We start from the raw sequence: 20,169 nt of genomic DNA, 5'->3' as shown, positions 1-20,169 counted from the left end.
TAATAATATTGTACTAAGGTTAATTTCTTAGTTTTAATAAATGTACTATGGTTATGGAATATTCACAGCAGGGGCATCTGAGTGAAGGGTATATACGCTATTTTTGCAACTTTTCTGTAAGTGTAAAATTATCTCAAATAAAAATTAAAAAAATAAACCTATGAAGCAGTCACTATTAATATGCCTATTTTCCAGAGGAGGAAACTGAGGCACAGAGAGGTTAAGACACCTGTACAAGATCACACAGCCAGGAAGCACCAGGGTGTATCTCAAACCCATGGAATATGGATCCGGAGCCCCCACTCATAACCACAGCACCACAGTGCCTTTATTTAAATGAAACAAAGTGCTGCATATTCTGCCTTCATCTTTGTCTATCTCACTTGTTCCCTGTTGATGAGCTATAGGATGACTTGTTATTAAAAGGACACTGTAAGAAATGTTCTTGCACATATGTCATTCTTCACACCTACACTTGTACTTCTTAGGACTATCCAAAAAAAAAAAATTGCTGGTTCAGAAAGTAGGTAAGACAGAGTTATCCAGAGAAATGGAATACACACACACACACACACACACAATACATTCTCCAGAGAAATGGAATGTATATATATATATGATTGATTGGTTCATTGTAAGGAATTGAGTCACATGACTATGGAAGCTGAGAAATCCAAGATCTGAAGTTGGCAAGCTGAAGACCCAGGAGAGCCAATGGTGTAAGTTCCAGTCAGAATACTGCTGGCAGGCTAGAGACCCAAGAAGCACTGATGTTTTTTAGTTCCAGTCTGAAGGCAGAAAAAGACCAATGTCTTGAAGGCACTCAGGCAGGAATTGTCTCTTAACAGAGGGTCAGCCTTTTTGTTCTATTCAGGATTCCAACTTGAATTGGAAGAGGCCCACTCATATTGGGGAAAGCAATCTGCTTCACTCTGTTACCAGTTCAGATGTTAATCTTATCTGAAAAACACCCTCACAGTCACACCCAGAAGAATGTTCGACCAAATATCTGGACACGCTGTAGCCCAATCAGGTTGACACATAAAATTCACCATCAGAAAAGTAAGGACACTTGTCATTTTGAAAGCTGTTGACAAATTGCCCACTCTCATCAACAGTGTTGCCACAGCCTTGGTCAAGTGTTCTGATTTTCACCCATCTGATCGTCACCTGTCCACTTTTTAAAAATGCTCTCTTGTTCAACTAGATGTTGCAAAGCTCACGGCTGGACAAGGGAGTGGGCAGCTGTAGAATGGCCTGGAAAAACTGCAGCCACAGACTGTGACCCAATCCCCTCTCCATCATCCAATTGGTCTGGGGAGGGTTGGAATGCAAATGCAAAGATGACCCCCACCTCAACTGTCCTCTGCCAAGGAGATTCTAGGAAACTGTACCTTTTGTGTGTGGTTAAGCACCAATATTTTAGACAGGCATGGGTTTGAGTCCTGGCTCACTCCTTTAATTCTATTTACACACAGAGAATTGTTTGAGCACCTGATGTGTACAGGGCCCTGTACTGTACTGGGCACTGTACTGGGCCCTTGAGATAGAGCAGTGAACAAGCAAAGCCCTGCCCCCATGGGGTTTCTCTTCTTATAGTATGAGATAAATAATAAGCAAATAGGAGATGATAAGAAAAAGAAAGCAGGGAAAGGAGATAGCGGGGAGGTACTTTTTAAAATCACTGGAGGTAGACATTTTATGCCAGGTGCAAACACACGTGAATAGCTCCTCTCCCTCATGCCCACCCTCTCGGTCAGTGTGGTGGGAGGGGATGCTATTATTTTACAGCAGGTAGTCAGAGAGAGCCTCTCTGAAGAGGTGACATTTGAGCAGAGGAAGTGAGGAGAGGCCATGCCATGTAGGTATCTTGCAGAAATGTGTCCAGGTAGAAGGAACTGCCCGTGCAAAGGTCTTGTAGGAGCTTGCTTAGCAGTCAAGAAATACATGGGAAGGATCTGGAAGCAGTGTAGCACTGGGAGAGTGGCTTCGCCTCTCTGAATCTCGAGTTTCCTTATCTATAAAGTGGGCCTAAGAGTTTTCACCAAGAGGGTGGTGGTGAGGATTAAATGAGATTGAGCCTGGCACAGTGCCTGCCATGGAGTGAGCCCTCCAGAAACAGAAGGCATTAGGAACAACAGCCTCTTCCTCTTTTCCGGAGGGGAAAGCTGGGTCAGAAGAGAACAGGGCTGCCAAGGTAGGCAGGTGCAGGCGGAAGGGCTTGCGACTCTTTCCCGGAGACTCACAGGTACAGAGGGGGTGGGTGTGTGTGTGTGTGTGTGTGTGTGTGTGTGTGTGTGTTCTGAAAGTCAGGAGTGTGTGTGTGTGTGTGTGTGTGTGTGTTCTGAAAGTCAGGAAGGTTTTAGGGGACTCTTATTAAAGTTGAGAAAACGCAGGGCTTTTCTTTCATGACTAGCCTGGACCCTTTGGACAACTGTTCTCTACAAGATCCCATCTTTTCATTTAGACGGGAAACCTAGGGGCTGGGGCCTGGGAAACACGAGATAGGAGTTGAGTGGACTGCACACCAAGCAGCCAGTGATAGAGGAGTCCCCTGGGGTGGGGGGCCTCGGGATGGCATCAACCCCCTTCTCTGTCTCTACTCTCATTTCCCAGCAGAGACACACACACACACACACACACAGAGACAGAAACAATAGACATCGAGAAAGAAAAACAGTGGTCCACAGATGTGGAACAGAAACAGAGACACAGAGATGGAGAGATACTAGAGGAGACATGGCGGGAGAGAGAGAGAGAGACAGAGGCAGTGTGACAGGCAGATTCATGGAGACACAGAGAGACAAAGGGTGAGACAGAAAAAGATTAAGCGATGCGGAGGGACGGACACAGCAATCTAGAGACAGAGCATAAGATACAAAGACACAGACCCAAAATTGGAGGGACAGGACAGACCCAGAAAGGGCCGCCCTCTAGGGAGACCCCCGGTTGCCCTGTCGGGGGGCGCGCCAACTATTTCTCCACTCCGCCTCCGTCGTGCCTGGGCCGTGACTTCAGAGCCGGCGCGGATTCTATAAATGGCCAAGCGGCCGCAGATCGGGAGGCAGGGCCGAGTGAGTCAACGTGCACGTCACCACCACCGGGTCGCTGCCAGACCCTCCCCCCGCATCCTGGGCCGCCAGGGGGCGCGGGCCACGAGCTCCTCAGGGGCGCGGGTCTTCACATGCGCAGTAGCGACCTGTGGCCCGCCGAGGGCTGCTCCGCGTGGGCAGAATACCGGAATCTGCGCGTTCGAATCCTGGCTCCGCCACCCTTGTGCTGTGTGATCTCCGGCAGTCGGTTCCTCCTCTCTGTGCCTCATATCCACCCCACCTCATAAGGCTGTTGTGAGGAATGAGTTAACAGATCCAATGCATTTAGTACATAGCAGGAGCTAATTGTTAGCTCATTTATGTATTTTAGTGTACCTTCAACATATCATTACGAATTTGTCTAGCCCAATCGATCTCAAATGGGGGAGAACTGCCCCCCACCCCCGATCATTTGGCAATGTCAGGAGATATTTGTTTGTCAAGACTAAAGGGGTGCTACTGGCATCTGGTAGGTAGAACCCCCGGGATGCTGCTTAAAATCCTACAATGCCCAGGACAGCCCCCTACCACGCAGAATTATCCAGCCCCCATGTCAACAGTGCCAAGGTTGAGGAACTTGCCTTTGCCTCTTAGCATTAGGGGCAGGGACCTGAGTTCAAATTCTGCTCAGCCACTGGCAAGCAGTGTGACACTGAGGCAGTGATTCCACACTACCGTGCCCCAGTTTTCCCATCTTTAAATTGCATATAATAAAGCGTCCACTTCTGAGAGTGCTGTGAGGATTGAGTTGGTAACATGCACAGTGCTCGGAACAGGGCCTGATATAAGGGATGCTGTGATATTAGTACATCACAGGTGTGCCCTTAGCATGTGGCCAGCAAATTGCATGTCCTTAACATATTAGTGTATGGCAGGTGATGACATGTCATCCAAGTGTCACTAACAAGGTCTTGACATATGTGGCATAATGTGGGCATGACACCCCCCCAGTGGTCCAGAGGTAAAATCTGGCCAGGTGGAGCTGCTTGCAGGTGTTCCCTCCAGGTCAGCCTGGCTGGTACAGGGATATATGGGGATTTCCAGGGCCTGCAACCTGTTAACACAGTCAAGATACAAAGACACAGACCCAGAATTGGAGGGACTGTGTCTCAGGCAATCCTTGGGTAGTTGGAGATGGTGAGATCCGGGATCTCTGCTCCCCCAAGACCTTATGAGGAGCTGGAGGGGACAGAAATGGGTGCCAGAAATGGGTCCCCCAAGAATTGGAGGGACTGTGGCTTAGGCAACCCTTGGGTAGTTGGAGGTGAGATCCAGGATCTCTGCTACCCCAAGACCTTATTAGGGGCTAGAGGGGACAGAAATGGGTGCCAGATTCTCAGCAGAAATACTGCTATTCCCTGAGTCTTCTTCCCCTGTGCCTGGCACTGGGAAGGCATGTCGGAGGCCTTTTTTTTTCTGATCCTCACAACACCCTCATGAAGCAGGGACTATCATTAACCCATTTTACGGATGTGGCAACAGAGAGAAGAAGGGACTTGCCTACAGTTATGGTCTGTTATGTCTGGAGTTAAACCTAAGGTGGTGCTTGCTAAACTACCACGTGTGGCTGTCTTGCCTCAAAGCTGGAGAGAGACATGGAGAGATGGCATCAGAGACACAGATAGCCTCTGAGACAGACACAAAGAGTCTAGGAGACCCAGCCAGGGCCCAGTGAACAGTTGGGGGAGGGGAGGAGTGAGGGAAAGGTTGGTCTCTGTCTGGCTAAGCACCCCCTCAAAGAATAACCCAGGCCGCCCCTCTAGGTGGAAACAATGACACAATCAGCTCCCAATACCAAGGCCCTGACATCACGAGGTGGGGGTGGCCGAGGTGGGGGCGTCCCGCCCCTTGGCAGGCCTCTGCAGCCAATGGGATGGACTTGGAAGAGGCCCGGGCCGCCTCCGGAGCTTCAAAACCGTGTGAGGAGGGAAGAGGGTACAGACAGAGCCTCAGCTGCTGCCCGGTCCTCAGCACCACTGTCACCACTGCCCACCACTGGCCAGCATGTCCTCTGCTCACTTCAACCGAGGCCCTGCCTACGGGCTGTCAGCCGAAGTCAAGAACAAGGTAGGGCTGGAGTGCCTCCCCTGGCCTGGCCCACATGCCCTGCCAGGCAGGAGGCCCCACTCTTGGGGTTCCCTGGATCCCCTCCTGCCTATCCCATGTGACTTAGAACATAAAAGGGAAGAGGAACAAGTGTGCCGCAGGGGCTGCCCTCCTGAGCATCCCAGAGCCGTCAGCTCTGGTTGGGGGGTGGAGTGGGGGCACACAGGCAGCCACAGGTAAACAGAGGGAGTTGTGCCATTCTGAAGGCAACATTTGATCAAAATCCCGTTAACCCTTTGTTTTTATGGCGGCCTGGGGGAGGACTTGTTGATCTTCCCTACTTCCCTAGCAGGACAAAGAAGTCGGGGAGTACTTGAGAGCTGGGGTTCCTGGGAGGTGAGGCCCAGAAAGTGTGGGAGATCTTGAAGGAATAAGGAGACAGCTGAGGAGGGCAGAGAGTGGGCATTAGAGATACGGCAGGAGTCTCCTAATTTTGGAATTAAGAAGATACTGAGACACAACTTCCATGCTATGGATGGGTAGACTGAGGTTCAGAGAGGAGAGGCAAGCAGCTAGGGTCCTACAAAAGGGCGGTGTACAGCTAGGACCCTGGGCTCACCTTCTTTACACCAGAATGGGGTCAGCTTCTCTAGGGCAGCACATTTGAAGTCCCCAACCCACTGGAATGCTCCCTTGAGGCCTGCCACGAGAGGAATCCCAGCCCCATTTGACAGAGAGGAACACTGAGGCAGAGGGTGGCTTTTGCCAGGGTTCCACAGAGAGGAAGTTTGGAGCTGGGATTGGAACCTGTGTCGGGAATCCTCGTGGCTGGAAGAGGGAGCAGGTGGGGGGGCGGGTGCTCAGGCTGGAGACACATCCCAGCACCACCCCCCCTCCCCCTTTCAGAGCCGGCCCCAGAGCTCAGCGGAGCCGCCAAGCCATATAAGGCGGCCTTGGGGAGCCCGGCCCGCAGGGCCGCGCTATATAAGGGCCGGTTTGCTTTATAAATCCGGCTGGTGGGGAGGGGGACGGCAGGGCCCGGGACCAGGTGAGGGGGCCACCCCCCTTACCTCCCCCTCCCCCGGAAGGGGCAGCCCTGTCCTCCAGTGGCTGGGAGCCTGTCTGGGCTGGGGGAGAGGGTTCTAGAGAAACGAGATTCTGAGAGCCTGAGACAGGAGAGAGACAGATGTGGGAGGGCAAGCCAGGAGCGAGATAAGGCTGAGACGGGGATGGAGGGGCAGAGGGGGGAGACAGACGATCCCCACTCCCATCAGAGGCAGGAAAACTGGAGTCCGAGTTGAAAACCCAGAGATGGACGGACCATGAGCCCCACCCCCAGCCAGACATGGAGAGATGGTGGGGACGGGAAGACAGGGCCAAGGAAAGACAGGCATAGCAGGGAGACAGACAGAGGACACGGGAGATGGGGAGAGAGACAGAGAAATACAGACACAATGCACAGGGCCAGGAGTAAGACAAAGACAAGCTCAGACCCCAGCCAGAGCTGGAGCCCCCAAGATGAGGGCCTGGGGCAGTCCTCTGCCAGGCAGCATTCAGGGGCACCCTCTTAGGTCTCCTCCCCCACTGCCTGAGGCACCCAGTCTTCCAGCAGGGGGGGTGAAGGGGGGCAGGGCCAGGGGAAGCAAAGCCCCAAGTTTGGCCTGGAGGGGGAACCAGGAGGCTAGGCGCCACCCCCCAGCTCAGAGTATCCCCCTCTCCACCCACCCTTGTCTGAATTCTCTGGTGCCAAACCTCAGAATGCCCGGAATGGCCCCCTGGGCAGGTGCCATCTCAGTCCTGGCCCTGAGCCCCCTCAGCCTACCCCACCCCCAACTCCCATGGACACTGTGGCAGAATTGCCTTAGTTGGGAAGGAACAAAGAAGGTTATCAGGCTTAGAGAGCAAAGCTTCCCCCCACCTGCATCCTCACCATCATGTCTGTGCCCCCCACCCCCAGCTGGCCCAGAAGTACGACCTCCATCGGGAGCAGGAGCTTCGAGAGTGGATTGAGGGGGTGACAGGACGTCGCATAGGCAACAACTTCATGGACGGCCTCAAAGATGGCATCATTCTTTGCGAGTGAGTGGGACACTGGTGGCCTAGACTCTGCCTAGGGCTACTCCCCAACTTGGTACTCATCTCTCCCCCTCAGTCCCTCCTGGGTTGGGCACTTTATATCTCAGACTTTGAAACAGTCCTCTTGACGTGGCAAATAATCATTGTGCCCATTGAACAGGAAAGAAAACTGAGGCTCAGTTAGGTAAAACACATCACTCAAAGTCCCACGCTGTTCCAACGGAAATGTCTCCACATTCTAGCCTCTTAACCACCATGCATACAGGGCACACAGGCCCATTTAAGGCCTCTAGTGTCCCAAGAAAGAGTGGTCACAACTAAAAGACAATGGGGAACAACGGCTGTCCATCATGGCTTGGTGACACAAGGGATATGCCACAGTAATTTAAGAGGGCCCTGATTGTCTACCTGTCTCAGAACTTAAATCACTGAGGAAGATGCAACCCCTCACAGCTCCCAGATACAACCTCAGCCCTAATGCTGGGCGGGAGGGGCCCTGGGCCTAGTAGAGGTCCTGTCTGCATCTTGGAGTCTGACCCAGGGCAGGGTAACCATGAGGTGCAGAGTGTGCCCTTGGTAAGGTTCCGGAAGGTGCAGCCTAGGTACTGGGAAGGGGGAGGGGAGGACGGGAGAGTATCTTTTTCTACCATATCCACAGGGAACACAGAAGAGGGAGACAGCCTGGTGTCCCAGCTCCGACAGGGCTTAGGGAGCGAAGAGCGCAGAGCCACCCACCCTGTCAGTCCTTCACGCACCCAGCATTTATGGAGCTTCTGCTGTGTGCAAGGTCTAGACACTGGAGATATTGAACTAAACAGCCTCGGAGCTCACATGGAGCTTTAGACCTAGTGGGGGATCAATCGAGTGATCAATGAAATAATCACATACTTGCCTGTGGTGGAAAGTGCCATGGAGAAGTCAGTGGGGAAAGATGGGGGCTGGGCGGGGTGAAGGGTTGCTGCTTTGTATAGAATGGTCTGGGAGATCTTTCTGAAGAAGTAACATTTGAGCAGAACCTTGATTGGAGTGAGGGAGGGAACAGGGTGAACATCTGAGGCAAGAGTGGGCCAAGCAAAGGGCACAGCCAATGCAAAGGCCCTGAGGTGGAACGTGCCTTGCGTGCTCCAGGAAGAGCTAGGAATGGCCGGCTTCAGGAAGTGGAAGGAGTTAGCTGGCGGCCGATGACTTGGGGCCTTCTAGTCATGCTAAGGAGTTAGGAACCCATGGGAGCATTTTGAAGTGGGGAGTAACTGGAATTGTTTTGAAAAGGCCATTCTTGCTGCAAGATGGAGGGTCTGTAGGGAACAAGGTGGAAGCTGGGAGCCCACTGGGAGGCCATCGCAAGAGCCCAGGAGAGAGACCCTGGGGGCTCAGAGCAGTGTGGTGGGAAGCTGTGGTGTTCTGGATGTTTTCAGAAGGCAGAGCAAGAGGCCTTGCTGAGGGATTGGATGTGGGGGTGAGAGAAGGCAGAGCGAGTCAAGGAAAAGTCTGAGGGCTTTGCCTATGCCCCCGGAAGGGTGGGTTTCCTAAGCCGCGGAGGAAGGAGCGAGTTCTGTCACTTCTCTCTCCCACTTCTTTCTTGTAGGTTCATCAATAAGCTCCAGCCAGGCTCCGTGAAGAAGATCAATGAGTCGACCCAAAATTGGCACCAGGTGAGCCCTGACTCTTTTTAACTCTTTCAACCCTGGCCACACCCCCTCAGACCTCCCCCCAACCACCTCCTACCACTGACTCCCCTCCAGCTGGAGAATATAGGCAACTTCATCAAGGCCATCACCAAGTACGGGGTGAGGCCCCATGACATCTTTGAGGCCAATGACCTGTTCGAGAACACCAACTACACCCAGGTGCAGTCCACCCTCCTGGCCCTGGCCAGCATGGTGAGTGCGGGGCAAGGGTGGGTTTGGGGCAGGGGGGCGGTGGGCAGTCTGGGTTAGGATTTGAGTGGGTCCATTCCTGTCCTTGAGCCCAGGGTGGGTGGGAGAGGGAGAGCAGGTGCTAGGAGGGAACCCTGTAGCACAGTGGCTCCCTCGCCAGTCCCTGCCCACCCCTCCACCCCCAGGCCAAGACGAAAGGGAACAAGGTGAACGTGGGGGTAAAGTACGCAGAGAAGCAGGAGCGGAAATTTGAGCCGGAAAAGCTACGAGAAGGGCGGAACATCATTGGGCTGCAGGTACTGCTCCTTCCTCACCTGGGTCTTCTGCTGCTGAGCCAAGGCGGGAGGTCAAGGAGGCCGGGAAAGCGGCCTGGTCCCTGAAGGCCTTTGGGGACAGTATTATCTGGCCTTAACTAAACTATATGCCAGGCACTGTGTTCTAACTCCATATCCTAACTCACTCCTCCAACTCTAAAGGGTGGGTACTGTTACCATCATACCCTTTATATAGATGAGGAAACTGAGGTCTAGAGAAGCTAGCTCACTTGTCAGGATCATCAAGGTGACGAGAGGCCAGGCTGAGACTTGAACCCTGGAGGTCAGGCCCGGGTGCTCTGGGCCACTTACTGGGCTGTGATGCACTCTCTCTGGGCCTCAGTTTCTAGTCTGTAGCCCCAGGGTGGACACTGCCTTGTTAGAGGGCTGTGTGTGCCCACTGATGTCAGTGTGTCTCATGGTGCGTAGTGAGGCTCTGTAACCCTTGAGGTGACTCTCCTTCTGGCTCTGTAGATGGGCACCAACAAGTTTGCCAGCCAGCAGGGCATGACGGCCTATGGCACCCGGCGCCACCTCTATGACCCCAAGCTGGGCACAGACCAGCCCCTGGACCAGGCCACCATCAGTCTGCAGATGGGCACGAACAAGGGAGCCAGCCAGGTGTGTTGGGGGACTGTGGGGCGGGCTGGGGGGCCCTTGCCCCTTGCCGTGCCCACAGCCTGAACACGCTGCCTTCTGCAGGCCGGCATGACGGCGCCCGGGACCAAGCGGCAGATCTTCGAGCCAGGGCTGGGCATGGAGCACTGTGACACACTCAACATCAGCCTGCAGATGGGCAGCAACAAGGGGGCCTCACAGCGGGGCATGACGGTGTATGGGCTGCCACGCCAGGTCTATGACCCCAAGTACTGCTTGACGCCGGAGTACCCGGAGCTGGGCGAGCCCGCCCACAACCACCACCCACACAACTACTACAACTCTGCATAGGGCCCTGGGCCTTCTGCCTTCCCCCCAGGGAGGCCAGCTGCTGCTCTCAGCAGGGCCCAACCCGGCCCTGCTGACCCCCGCCCCCTGCATGGCGCCCTCCAGCCCCCTGGCACCTGCCGACAGGGTTAGCATTTGTGGGGAGCAAACTGGGAGGCTGGTGGGGGGAAGGGGACCCTCCTCCCTGGATTGCTGCAGGGTCCAACATTGATTGAGCTGGGTGTTCCCAACAGCACCCAAAAGACGCACTGAACAAAGCTACCCCAGCTGTCCCCCAACTCCCTCACAGTGGGTCCCCCCAGGACAAGCAGCCCCCCCAAGCGAAGCCCCCAGAGCCCAGGCTCTGCCCGCCCCCACCCCATTCCCGCAGTGGGAGCCAACTGCATGCCCAGAGACCCAGCGGACACACGCGGTTTGGTTTGCAGCGACTGGCATACGTGGATGTGACAGCGGCGTTTGTAACGCGAGCACTTTCTTTTTCTACTTCACTGGAGCACAATAAATGGCTGTAAAATCATCTAAGGACTCAGGTGGCTCTGTCCCAGGGCCTGTGTGGCTTTTGCACATGTGTAGACAGCCTTGCTCAGATAGGCGCCATTGCCAGCACATACGTCTGCTCAGGCACACATACTCACATGCACCCTAAGATACACACACGGAACTCACAGCCACTCACAGCCACTCGACTGGACCCAGGACAAGCACGCACTCACACACAAAAGACACACACACACACACCACTTGGTATGGTGTGCACACACTCTCTGCAGCCTTAGGTATACAGATACACACATGCAGCACACACTCCTACATAAAAAGACACGACAATGCACACCCTCACAGACGTACACAATACTCACACACATGCTCAGGGCTCATGTACCTTCCCTGGGAGCCTATGGGTTGCGGTGAGAAAGAACCCAAGTGCTGAGACAGGCTAGATGGGACCAGATGACCTTGGGCGTCACCTCCCCTCTCTAGGCCTGTTTGTTCATCTGGAAAGTAGGGACAGCAAGCAGGGGGTCATGGGGAAGCTTAAACGACACCTCCGGATGGGATATTTGGCACCGACCAATGAGAATGGACAAGCCAGGTCCTGGGACGCCCCTGTGGGCAGGGGGAGCCCTTTAGTCCTGGAGTGGATTGTGGGGGTGGGGGAGAGGGCAGTGGGGGAGGATGGGCACTTCAGAGGCCCAGGGCAAAAGCCCTTTACCGACTGGCACAGAGCATGTGCCCAGCTCATTCTGCCCTCTTAGGGCTCATTCTGGTCTCGCCTGCTAGCCCAGGACCTTACAAGTCTGGGGACAGAGCCCCAACCCTCCTACATTTCAGAGGGGACCCTGTCCTGTGATGTGGGCCCCAGCCATCCTTCTTGCAAGCCACCAGTGCCAGGGTTCCAAGGAGAGGATGCAGCCATGCAGGGGTCACAGAGCAGCCTCCTCCCCTTCCTCCACAGGGCAGGGGACAAGGCTGGAATGTGGGGACCTACAGAGACAAGACACCAGACAACCCACATGCATAGATGCACAGTCCCTGGGGCCTTGTAAACCAGATTCCAGGCGCTCTTGGCCTGGCTACCGTGAGTCCTGCTCCTCCATGGCCAGCATGGGAAGCCATACTGAGGAGGATGCACGCCTGGCCCTGGGCCCTGCCTCCTCAGGAAAACAGCACCATATTAGCACTTGGCCTGTGAGACTGGGGTTGGCGGGCCCTAGATGCCAGAGGAATAAACCCCGTTTCCCTGGACCCTGGAGGCAACCCTCCCTACCATCCAGGCTGGTCTGCCCATGTCTTCTGGTTTCCGCCTGGGCCAGGATACCTTACCTGGGCCTTGGAGGGGAGGTGGGGGAAGCAGGAAGGGGCAGGGCAGGGCAGGGCGGCCCTCTGGGGGCACACGCCAGACCCAGAGGCTGGGCCTGGTGGTCAGGGCTTCCAGCCAGCTCAGCATCTTCCTTGGCTATTCACATTCCTCACTACCTGGGGTAGGTTCCCGAGTTGGTCAAGCCATGCTAGGCACCGTGCTAGGTGTCTCCATCCTCAGCATGGCCCCGGGAAGAAGGTTCCATCATCCTTCCCACTGTACCAAAGAGCAATCCAAAGCAAGAAGAGGAGCTGGGTCTGCCCCCCGCTGCTGAGCATCAGGACCTCCGTACCCAGGAGACCACTTGAGGGCACCACGAGTGCCCAGGCACTTACCATCAGTCATGTTCAGATGCGTGCTTTTTCCAACACTACCAAGCAATGAACTCAATTTTGACACTGGCCAGCGGGAGACAGCGTCAGATCCCACAGGATAAGGGGCTGCTCCTATAAGACGGCCTTTCCCACCCGCACTGCAGGTGCCAATTCCAAGTCCAGCTTGTTACCTGTGCTTTGGACCAACTGGCTACCGATCGGGTTTGCCCACCAGCCCCTCCTTGGGTTTACTTTACCAGTAGCTCACAGAACTCAGAGAAGAAGCATTTTATTTATTAGATTACGGTTTATTGTAAGATATAACTCAGGAACAGCCAGATGTGTGGGGCAAGGCACGGCGAAGGGGGTGGAGCTTCCATGCCCTCTCCCAGCACCTCCACGTGTTCACCAACCTAGCTCATCAAATCTTTTTGAAGTGTTTTTTTTTTTAAATTAAAGTTTATTGGGGTGACCATTATTAGTAAAGTTACATAGGATTCAGGTGTGCAGTTCTGTATTACATCATCTATATATCACACTGTGTGTCCACCACCCAGGGTCAGGTCTCCTTCCATCACCATGTATTGGATCCTGTTGAAGTTTTGAGGGAGCTTAATTAGTAGCCACCCATTCCCTCTTCCCAGAGGTGGGTAGGTGTGGCTGCCGTTCCCATGCAGTAATCACTTGGTCTTTCTGGTGACCAGCCCCACCCTGGGTGATCACTCAGGAAATTTCAAAGGTTTTGGGAGCTCTGTGCCTCGAACCAGGCCAATATTTACTGTAACACACACCTGCATCTGGCACCACCTCTAGCCTTCAAGACTCTTCCCTGCCGTGGACTCTTATTCCTCCGAGCTCCCTGTCCCCTATAGCCCCCAGGAAGCCACCAGCTGTTCCCTCAGCCTGAACCCTGGGCTGTGAAGCCAGGTCTCCCAGGTTCAAGGCCCAGCTGCACCACCCTCTGGCTGTGGGATCTTGGGTCAGTTTTCTCATCTGTGGGCCTGAGGCACGTGCCTCACAGGGCGGCTGTTGGGACACGGCATAAGGCAGGCAAGCCTGAGAGCGTCGGGAACAGGGGGCCCTGGAGCATCACCTCCTTCAGGCCAGGAAGGCTGCCCTGACCCCCGCCCCCGCCACATGCTCTGTTGGCCCCGTTTCTCATTGGGACTAAAGACTTGCCCAGATGTCTGTGGGTTCCTCGATGTCCCTTGTGCCCAGCACTGCCCTGGTTTCATCATGAATGCTTATCGAGTGGATAATATTGGACAGTTTGAAGGACTGACCAAACCCATTTCCAATGGCCTGGCCAAGTTAGTCTCTCCCTCCCCTCTTGTTGAGCCCCGGGGGGTGACCAGAACCCAGGAAATCCAAGAGCCAGGAGTTTGCAGCGACTGCTTTATTTAAGGGCTAGTGACCAACAGTTGGCCCAGACCCAGCCTCTCCGTCCTCTAATAGAAGGTACTAAACATGAATCGGGGTCGCCCTACCAGGGCCCAGCCGAGGTGCCTGTGGCTTTGAATCCCAGGCCACAGGCCTTGGAAGGCAGGCAAGGAGGACGGGCAATCCAGTTCAAATGGGTCAGGTGCTGGGGAGGTGGGTGAGGGGCCTGGAGTCCCAAGGCTGTCTCTGAGGGTCTTGCCCTTGCTCAGGCTGTCAGGACATCGGCCCCGGGAGGAGCCAGGGCTTCAGAGCCAGAGGGGTCAGGGGCTGGAGGAGGGAGCAAGTCAAAGGCTTTCGGAGCCAAGGGAGACAGTTCAGGCTCCCAGGGCCTAGCAACTCAACTCCACCCCTGCCCATGAGCACACGCCATGGCCACACTTGTGGCCACACATTCACACGCACTCCCACTACACCTACACCCACACCCACACACAGAGCTGTGAGGGCGCTGGACCCACCCTAGACCCCAGGAATGTCTCTGGATTGGTACCCAATCCACAGCTGCGGGGCTGCCAAGGGGGTGGGTCCTCTGCATCGCTACTGATTGGCTGCCTCGCAGGCGTCTATCCAATCGCTGTACACATCCACTGGTTCTGACAGATCTGAGCCACTGAGGTCAAGGGCAACCACTAGCATTGGACCCCTTCCGCTATACACCTCGTGCTGACATTGCTCATGCTGGTGTCAGCCAGACCCCAGCCCTGCACACTGTGCCCCAACCTAAGTCAGCAGGTGGCACCCATTCTTCTGGGTGGCCGCAGCCCTGCACCAGGGCACACAGCACGGCCAGAGTTGCAGGGGCTGGGTTCTAGGCCCCTTGCCCTTTGCCAGGTGCCCTGGAGCAGCCCTGACCACCCCCCTACCCCCTGGAAAGAGCCCAGTTTCCCAAGGATACATGTGATGGGTGTCTGGAATTCCTCTAGGCACACAGTACAAGAAATGACTCCGGTGTTACGGGCACGGTCCCTGGAACAGGAGATGGAGGGACTGGTGAGTGAAGAGGCCTACGTCTGGGGGGAGCCACCTCCTGACTGAGGGGAAGGGAGGCCCCCACCCCTTACTCACATTTTGACGTCACAAGACTTCTCGTGGTTGCAGAAGGGACAGGTGAACTGGGTCTCTAGGGTGCCCGTCATCTTCTTCTTCGGGGGCGGCTTCCGTTTTGACTTTCTGCGCCCCATGCCTGTAGGAGGGCGAACCTATGGGATAGGGGGACAGAAGTCAGCGACTCATGGGACCCATGAGTCCCTCCAGATGCTCTTGGAAGCAGGCCGGGAAGCTGGCCTGGCTGGCCTATGGTGAAGGAAGGACTTGTACGACAGAACAATGCCAGTGCACTCTGGGTGGAGGTGGGAGCAGGCTCTGGGTTCTAACCCCAGCCCCCCACTTATTGCGTGATTCTGAGTAGGTTACTTAATCTCTCTGCGCCTCAGTTTCCTTATCTATAAAACAGAGCTGCGGTTGCTATCTCAGAGGGGCCAACATGACACACTGTAAGTGCCTGCACACTGCCTGACCCATTCATCGTTGGCACCTACACAGGAAGCCACTGTTCCTGGTACGGACGACACGAGGGACTCTTACAGGCCAGTTGTCCAGGGCTGGGCAGAGTCTAAGTGCTCAGGAGCTGGTGACTTAGAAACAGCTGCTCCTCTTGTCATGGGACAGGCAAGTGACACAAGGAGGAATGACACTCAAGGGATCTGAGAGCCTCTGGATGGGCCCCTGGCAGCCTCGCCAAGTCAGGGGCTGCTGGGCAGAGAGGTGAGGACAAGTGTTTTGAGCAGAGAAACACAACATGCAAGGCTGAAGGGCAGGTATCTGAGGGCCCGGCCAGCATTTGGGGACCATGCAGGTTGAAGAGGGGGTACAGGCTGAAGAGGGAGCAGACAGGAGGTTTCAAATGTTTAGATGGATCCTGGAGGCCACGGGGAGAGAAATAAGAAAATCATTTTCTGCTTTTAAGGGACTGAGGTACGTGAGTCAAAAGTCTGGATGAAGTCAGAAGTAGGACAAAACTGTTTGGGGCGGAGAGACAGGCAAGACTGGGGAGGCAAGTCAACAGAGAGAGTGCAGTGTGAGGAAGAAGAGTCCAGAATGACTCCCAAGATGGTGGTGGGGGACAGAGTTGGTGAGCAGGGGGAGAAGGTGGCACCACTCTCTGATGTCTAACATACGGGAAGAACAGAGTATTGGGGAAAATGATGGCGTCAGATCCCAAAGGGACGTTTAGGGGCAGATGCCTCGGAGGCAGCAGCTACCACTAAGCACATCTCTATGCCAGGTGCTGGGCTCAGGGCTCTGCATCCACCATCACGGAACCTCCCAAGGAGCTCCACTCCCCAGTCACACCCCATCTTTCTCTCTCTCTGTCCACTGCTTGTTCTAGCATCATTCCTCCGTGACAGGGGAGGTCAGCAGCCTGCCAGAAGAAAGACCCGAGTTTCACTCACATTTAGCCATTGATTTTTATGTCACATCCTCATTCTTAACTGCGGGTGCTTCCAAGTCACTGAGTAAACAGAAGCAGTTGGCAGAGAACATCCATAAGCCCCCAGGACCACACATTCGGCCTTTCCTCCTTTGCCTTGGAACAATGTCTGTGCTCCCTACAAAAACAGCGTGTGACCTTGTACTCTGGATCCCCATCACATTTCCTCTCTCTACTGGATCAATAGCAAACACGCTCGTTACCACCGCTCCCATCATTCAAACAAACAAACATTCTCTGCAGGCTTTTCCAGCAGAGCTGTCTGCACGTGCCCTCTGCATTACCTCCTCTTCTCCCTCCACCACTCACCCTAAGGGGCAGGCGCCACTCCTCAGGGCACTGGACACACTGGTTCCCTCCTGCCGCCCTTCCCACAGGGCTCTCAGGACCCTGCACTCTCATGCCCCTGCCTCCCTGGCAGCTCCTTTTAGTCTCTGCTGCTGCTGCTCCCCCCACCGCCACAACTGCTCTAATGACAGGAGTCCCCAAGCTCAGTCTTTGGGCCCCTCCCCTCTCTGTCTACATTCACATCCACGGAGATCTCACCCGGCCTCAGGGCTTCAAATGCCTCCTCTACACTGATGCCACCTGACTCTCCGGCCTTGATGTTGCCTCTGAACCGCACACTCGCCTGTCTACCTACGTCAGCCATATCTCCACCTGATGCTCACAAACGTTTAGAGCAGGGCTGTCCAAACTTTTTTCAACGGTTTTCACCAAGGGCCATATGTGGTAAAATACACAAACAGCCGGGCCACTCACTCGAGGTGAAGGACGTATTGCCTCACCTGGTTTATTTAAGTAAACTAAATATATTTTTGGAATTTGCTGCGGGCCAATAAAAAATGGATTGCGGGCCGCAGTTGGCCGGCGGGCCGCAGTTTGGACAACCCTGGTTTAAATGTAACCTGTTCAAAACCAAGCTCCTGACACCTCAACCTGCTCTCTCAGTCTTCCCCATCTCAGCAGATAGTAAATCCATCTTTCCCCAAACCTCGGGCTCATCCTCGATTTCTTTCTCTCTCTGACACCCCTGTCTGACCCTGATCCTGCTGCTCTACCTCTAAAACACTTTCAGAATCTGACTTCTCACCACCTCCAGGGCCAGTGCCTGGTCTGAGTCTGGAGTCCCACTCATCTCTGGCCCAGGTTATCACAACAGCGTCCTCATTGGTCTCCCTGAATCTCCAACCCTGCCCAACACACTCCAAATGTAAATTCCATGAGGGCAGGGATTTTTGTCTTTTCTTTGTATCCTCTGAGCCTAGAACTGCTCGTGGCACAGAACTGGCACTCAGCAAATATTTACTGAGTGAATGAATGAATAAACAAATGCCAGGTCCTACCTACACTAAACCACAGCAATGCTGCAATTGAGGTAAGCAAGGTATCTGCCTTTGTGAAATATATTCTAGTGGATGAAGACAGACCCTTGACAAGTTAACTAATAAGCAAAATCATTTCAAATATTGGTTAGTCCTATGAGGTTAATACCAGGGCTAGGTAAACACGTCCAGAAGGGGGCTCAAGGGTGGAGTGGGAAGGACCCTCTGGTAAGTCATTTAAGCTGAGGCCTGAATAATGAGAGAAGGTACCATGCAAAGTAGTCCAAGCAGAGGGAAGAGCAACTGCAAAGGTCTGAGGCAGAAGCAGTTTCTCTTAAGAAAGAGAAAAAAAACTGGTACAGCCGAAGCTCAGTGAACAATGGGGAGACAGGTATGAGATGCAACAGAAGATGGAAGCAGCAGTTAGACCCCACAAGACCTTGCAGGCTTTACTAAGACGTATAGTCAGTCCATGCTCTCACCTGCCAGGGCACTGTTTCCGCCCCCCCCCCCCCCCCCCGCCCAAAGTCCGGCCCTGGGTACCACCCGCAACACAATCACCTGTAGGTGCTCATTAAACGCTGATTTCTGAACCTCACCCTACATCTCCCCGCACCGGAATGTCAGTTCTGGAGAGGCGGGGCATGATCTGCCCACTGTTGAAACCCCAGCACACATAGTGCCTGGTATGCATTAAGCGCTCAGTAACTACTTGTTGAATGAATACATGAGTCTCCTGAATCAGAAGCTACAGGTGGGCCCCAGAATCTTATTTTACCCGCTGACTATAGCACCCCCACCCCAGAAGAGGGCTGGTCTGCATATAAAGCCCCAGGGGCCTCGGCCTGTCTTTCAGTGGCGACTTCAGTCCAAGAGCGCCAAGGCTGGGATGGAAGAAGGGTCGGCCCCTGATCCTGCTGTAACTCAAGAGGTAGTGGGTGGGCGGTCCCTCCATGCTCACCGAGGCTTCGGCATCGCCTCCCGCCCGTAGGAGCCAGGCAAACGAGCAGCCGCGCTTGGCACGCGAGGGCCTGGGGGAGTCAAGCTCCCCGACCGGCCACCCCCCAAGCCCGAGGCCCTCGGCGCCTCCTCCAAGTCCCCGTGAGTGCCCCCAAGTCGAAGAGCACCCAGCACCACCCGGTTCCAACGCCCGCCCGCGCGAACAGTCACCTACACGCGCCTTCCCTCGTTGGGACAGCTTCGTTCACCCGAGAGACAGTGACTTCCGGCTCTCAGCGGAAGCGGAACCACCTCTTCTCCCCACACGTCCCGCCCACTCTCTGCCGGGACCACCCAGCGAGCAGTCCCGCCTCCTCTAGCCTCTCTGGGCGCATGCGTACTCGCATTCGGGGAGAGGGACGGCGGGAGTTTCGCAGTGCGCCTGCGCGAAGGCCTGAGCACGTTTGTCTGTATCGCGTACGTTAGTACTCCTGGTCAATTTCCAGGGCTGGTGGTTCCCACGTTGTAGGGGCGATGGGCCGGGCCATCCCAGCTCTGGAAAGGCAGCCTTGCCTCGGTCGCACCATCTTCCTGGGGGTGTCTCACTTGTCTTTTCCTGTTCAAACCCCAGTTCCTCTCAGGCCACCTAGCTCGCCCCAAAGTGGGACACATTCAAATATCCCGGGGCTAAGGAATTGCAAAAACCCATATGGCTGATTCAGGGTGAGGGGGAGGCTTGTAAGACGCTCTCTCAAATTTGAACAAGAACCTGAGGCTCTTATTACAATTCAGGTCTGATTCATTAGGTCGGGAGTGGGGCCCGGAAGTCTGCCTTTCCAACCGGCTTCACAGTGACATCCATGCTGCTGGTCCGACCACACTTTGAGTTGCTGAGGTTCTAATAGCAGAGGTTTTATAGGGAGGCAGTGCCTGGGGAGGGGACAAGGCTCCACAATTCCCACAACTTAGTGAAGAGTCTGGACATAAGCATTAAGGATCAATTACTGCAATCTTCAGTGCCGCAGAGGAGAGTGTGTGGATGGATCTCTGAGAGCATATGATGGTGGAGCGGGTTGCCAAACTAGTTAGAGGTTAGGAAAGGCTAATGCTCAAGTTGAAATCTGAAGCCTGAGTAGGAGTTACACAAACAGAAGTGGCACCTGTAGAATTTATGATGGAGTGAAGGAGAGAGGAGAGTCAAGGGTGACTCCTACTGTGGAGCCCTGGGTGCTACTTTTTACTCATATGAGGAAGGCCCAGGGGAGATGATTCGGAGAGGTCAAGAGCTGTGTTTTGGGGTAAGTTTGAGACGAGCGAAGGGAGATATGGAACAGGCCATTGGAAATGGAGTTTGGAGCTCAGGAGAAGGACCGGATTTGATTTTCAGAGTCGGAGGCATATGGAGATTACTGGAAGTCTGGGGGCCAGAGGAGGTCACCTGGTTTCAGG

The 20,169-nt window shown here is 54.5% G+C and overlaps 2 protein-coding genes across 4 annotated transcripts; one reads left to right on the top strand and one right to left on the bottom strand.

Annotated features, from left to right (window-relative positions):
- The first annotated feature begins 5,001 nt into the window (after positions 1-5,001).
- Positions 5,002-10,867, top strand: CNN1 (calponin 1). Its single transcript, XM_033133374.1, has 8 exons — positions 5,002-5,159; positions 7,096-7,217; positions 8,800-8,866; positions 8,957-9,094; positions 9,277-9,387; positions 9,880-10,026; positions 10,108-10,390; positions 10,421-10,867. The coding sequence occupies exons 1-7, from the start codon at positions 5,097-5,099 to the stop codon at positions 10,351-10,353; spliced, it is 894 nt and encodes a 297-aa protein (XP_032989265.1). The 5' UTR covers positions 5,002-5,096; the 3' UTR covers positions 10,354-10,390; positions 10,421-10,867.
- Positions 10,868-13,906: 3,039 nt separating this feature from the next.
- Positions 13,907-19,040, bottom strand: ELOF1 (elongation factor 1). 3 transcript variants are annotated; one of them, XM_033135396.1, is made up of 4 exons: positions 18,956-19,040; positions 15,031-15,164; positions 14,861-14,931; positions 13,907-14,567 (listed from the first exon to the last, which is right to left on the bottom strand). In XM_033135396.1, the coding sequence occupies exons 2-4, from the start codon at positions 15,144-15,146 to the stop codon at positions 14,503-14,505; spliced, it is 252 nt and encodes an 83-aa protein (XP_032991287.1). In that variant the 5' UTR covers positions 15,147-15,164; positions 18,956-19,040; the 3' UTR covers positions 13,907-14,502. The 3 variants fall into 3 exon arrangements, with proteins under 3 accessions (XP_032991287.1, XP_032991288.1, XP_032991289.1); XM_033135397.1 differs by having other exon boundaries at positions 18,952-19,023; XM_033135398.1 differs by lacking the exon at positions 18,956-19,040 and adding an exon at positions 18,743-18,924.
- Between the last annotated feature and the right edge of the window lie 1,129 nt (positions 19,041-20,169).

This window comes from Rhinolophus ferrumequinum, chromosome 18 (assembly GCF_004115265.2).
Source record: "Rhinolophus ferrumequinum isolate MPI-CBG mRhiFer1 chromosome 18, mRhiFer1_v1.p, whole genome shotgun sequence".
Taxonomy (NCBI): domain Eukaryota; kingdom Metazoa; phylum Chordata; class Mammalia; order Chiroptera; family Rhinolophidae; genus Rhinolophus; species Rhinolophus ferrumequinum.
Note: the sequence above shows the minus strand (reverse complement) of the source record. Positions and strands in the feature narration are given on the sequence as shown.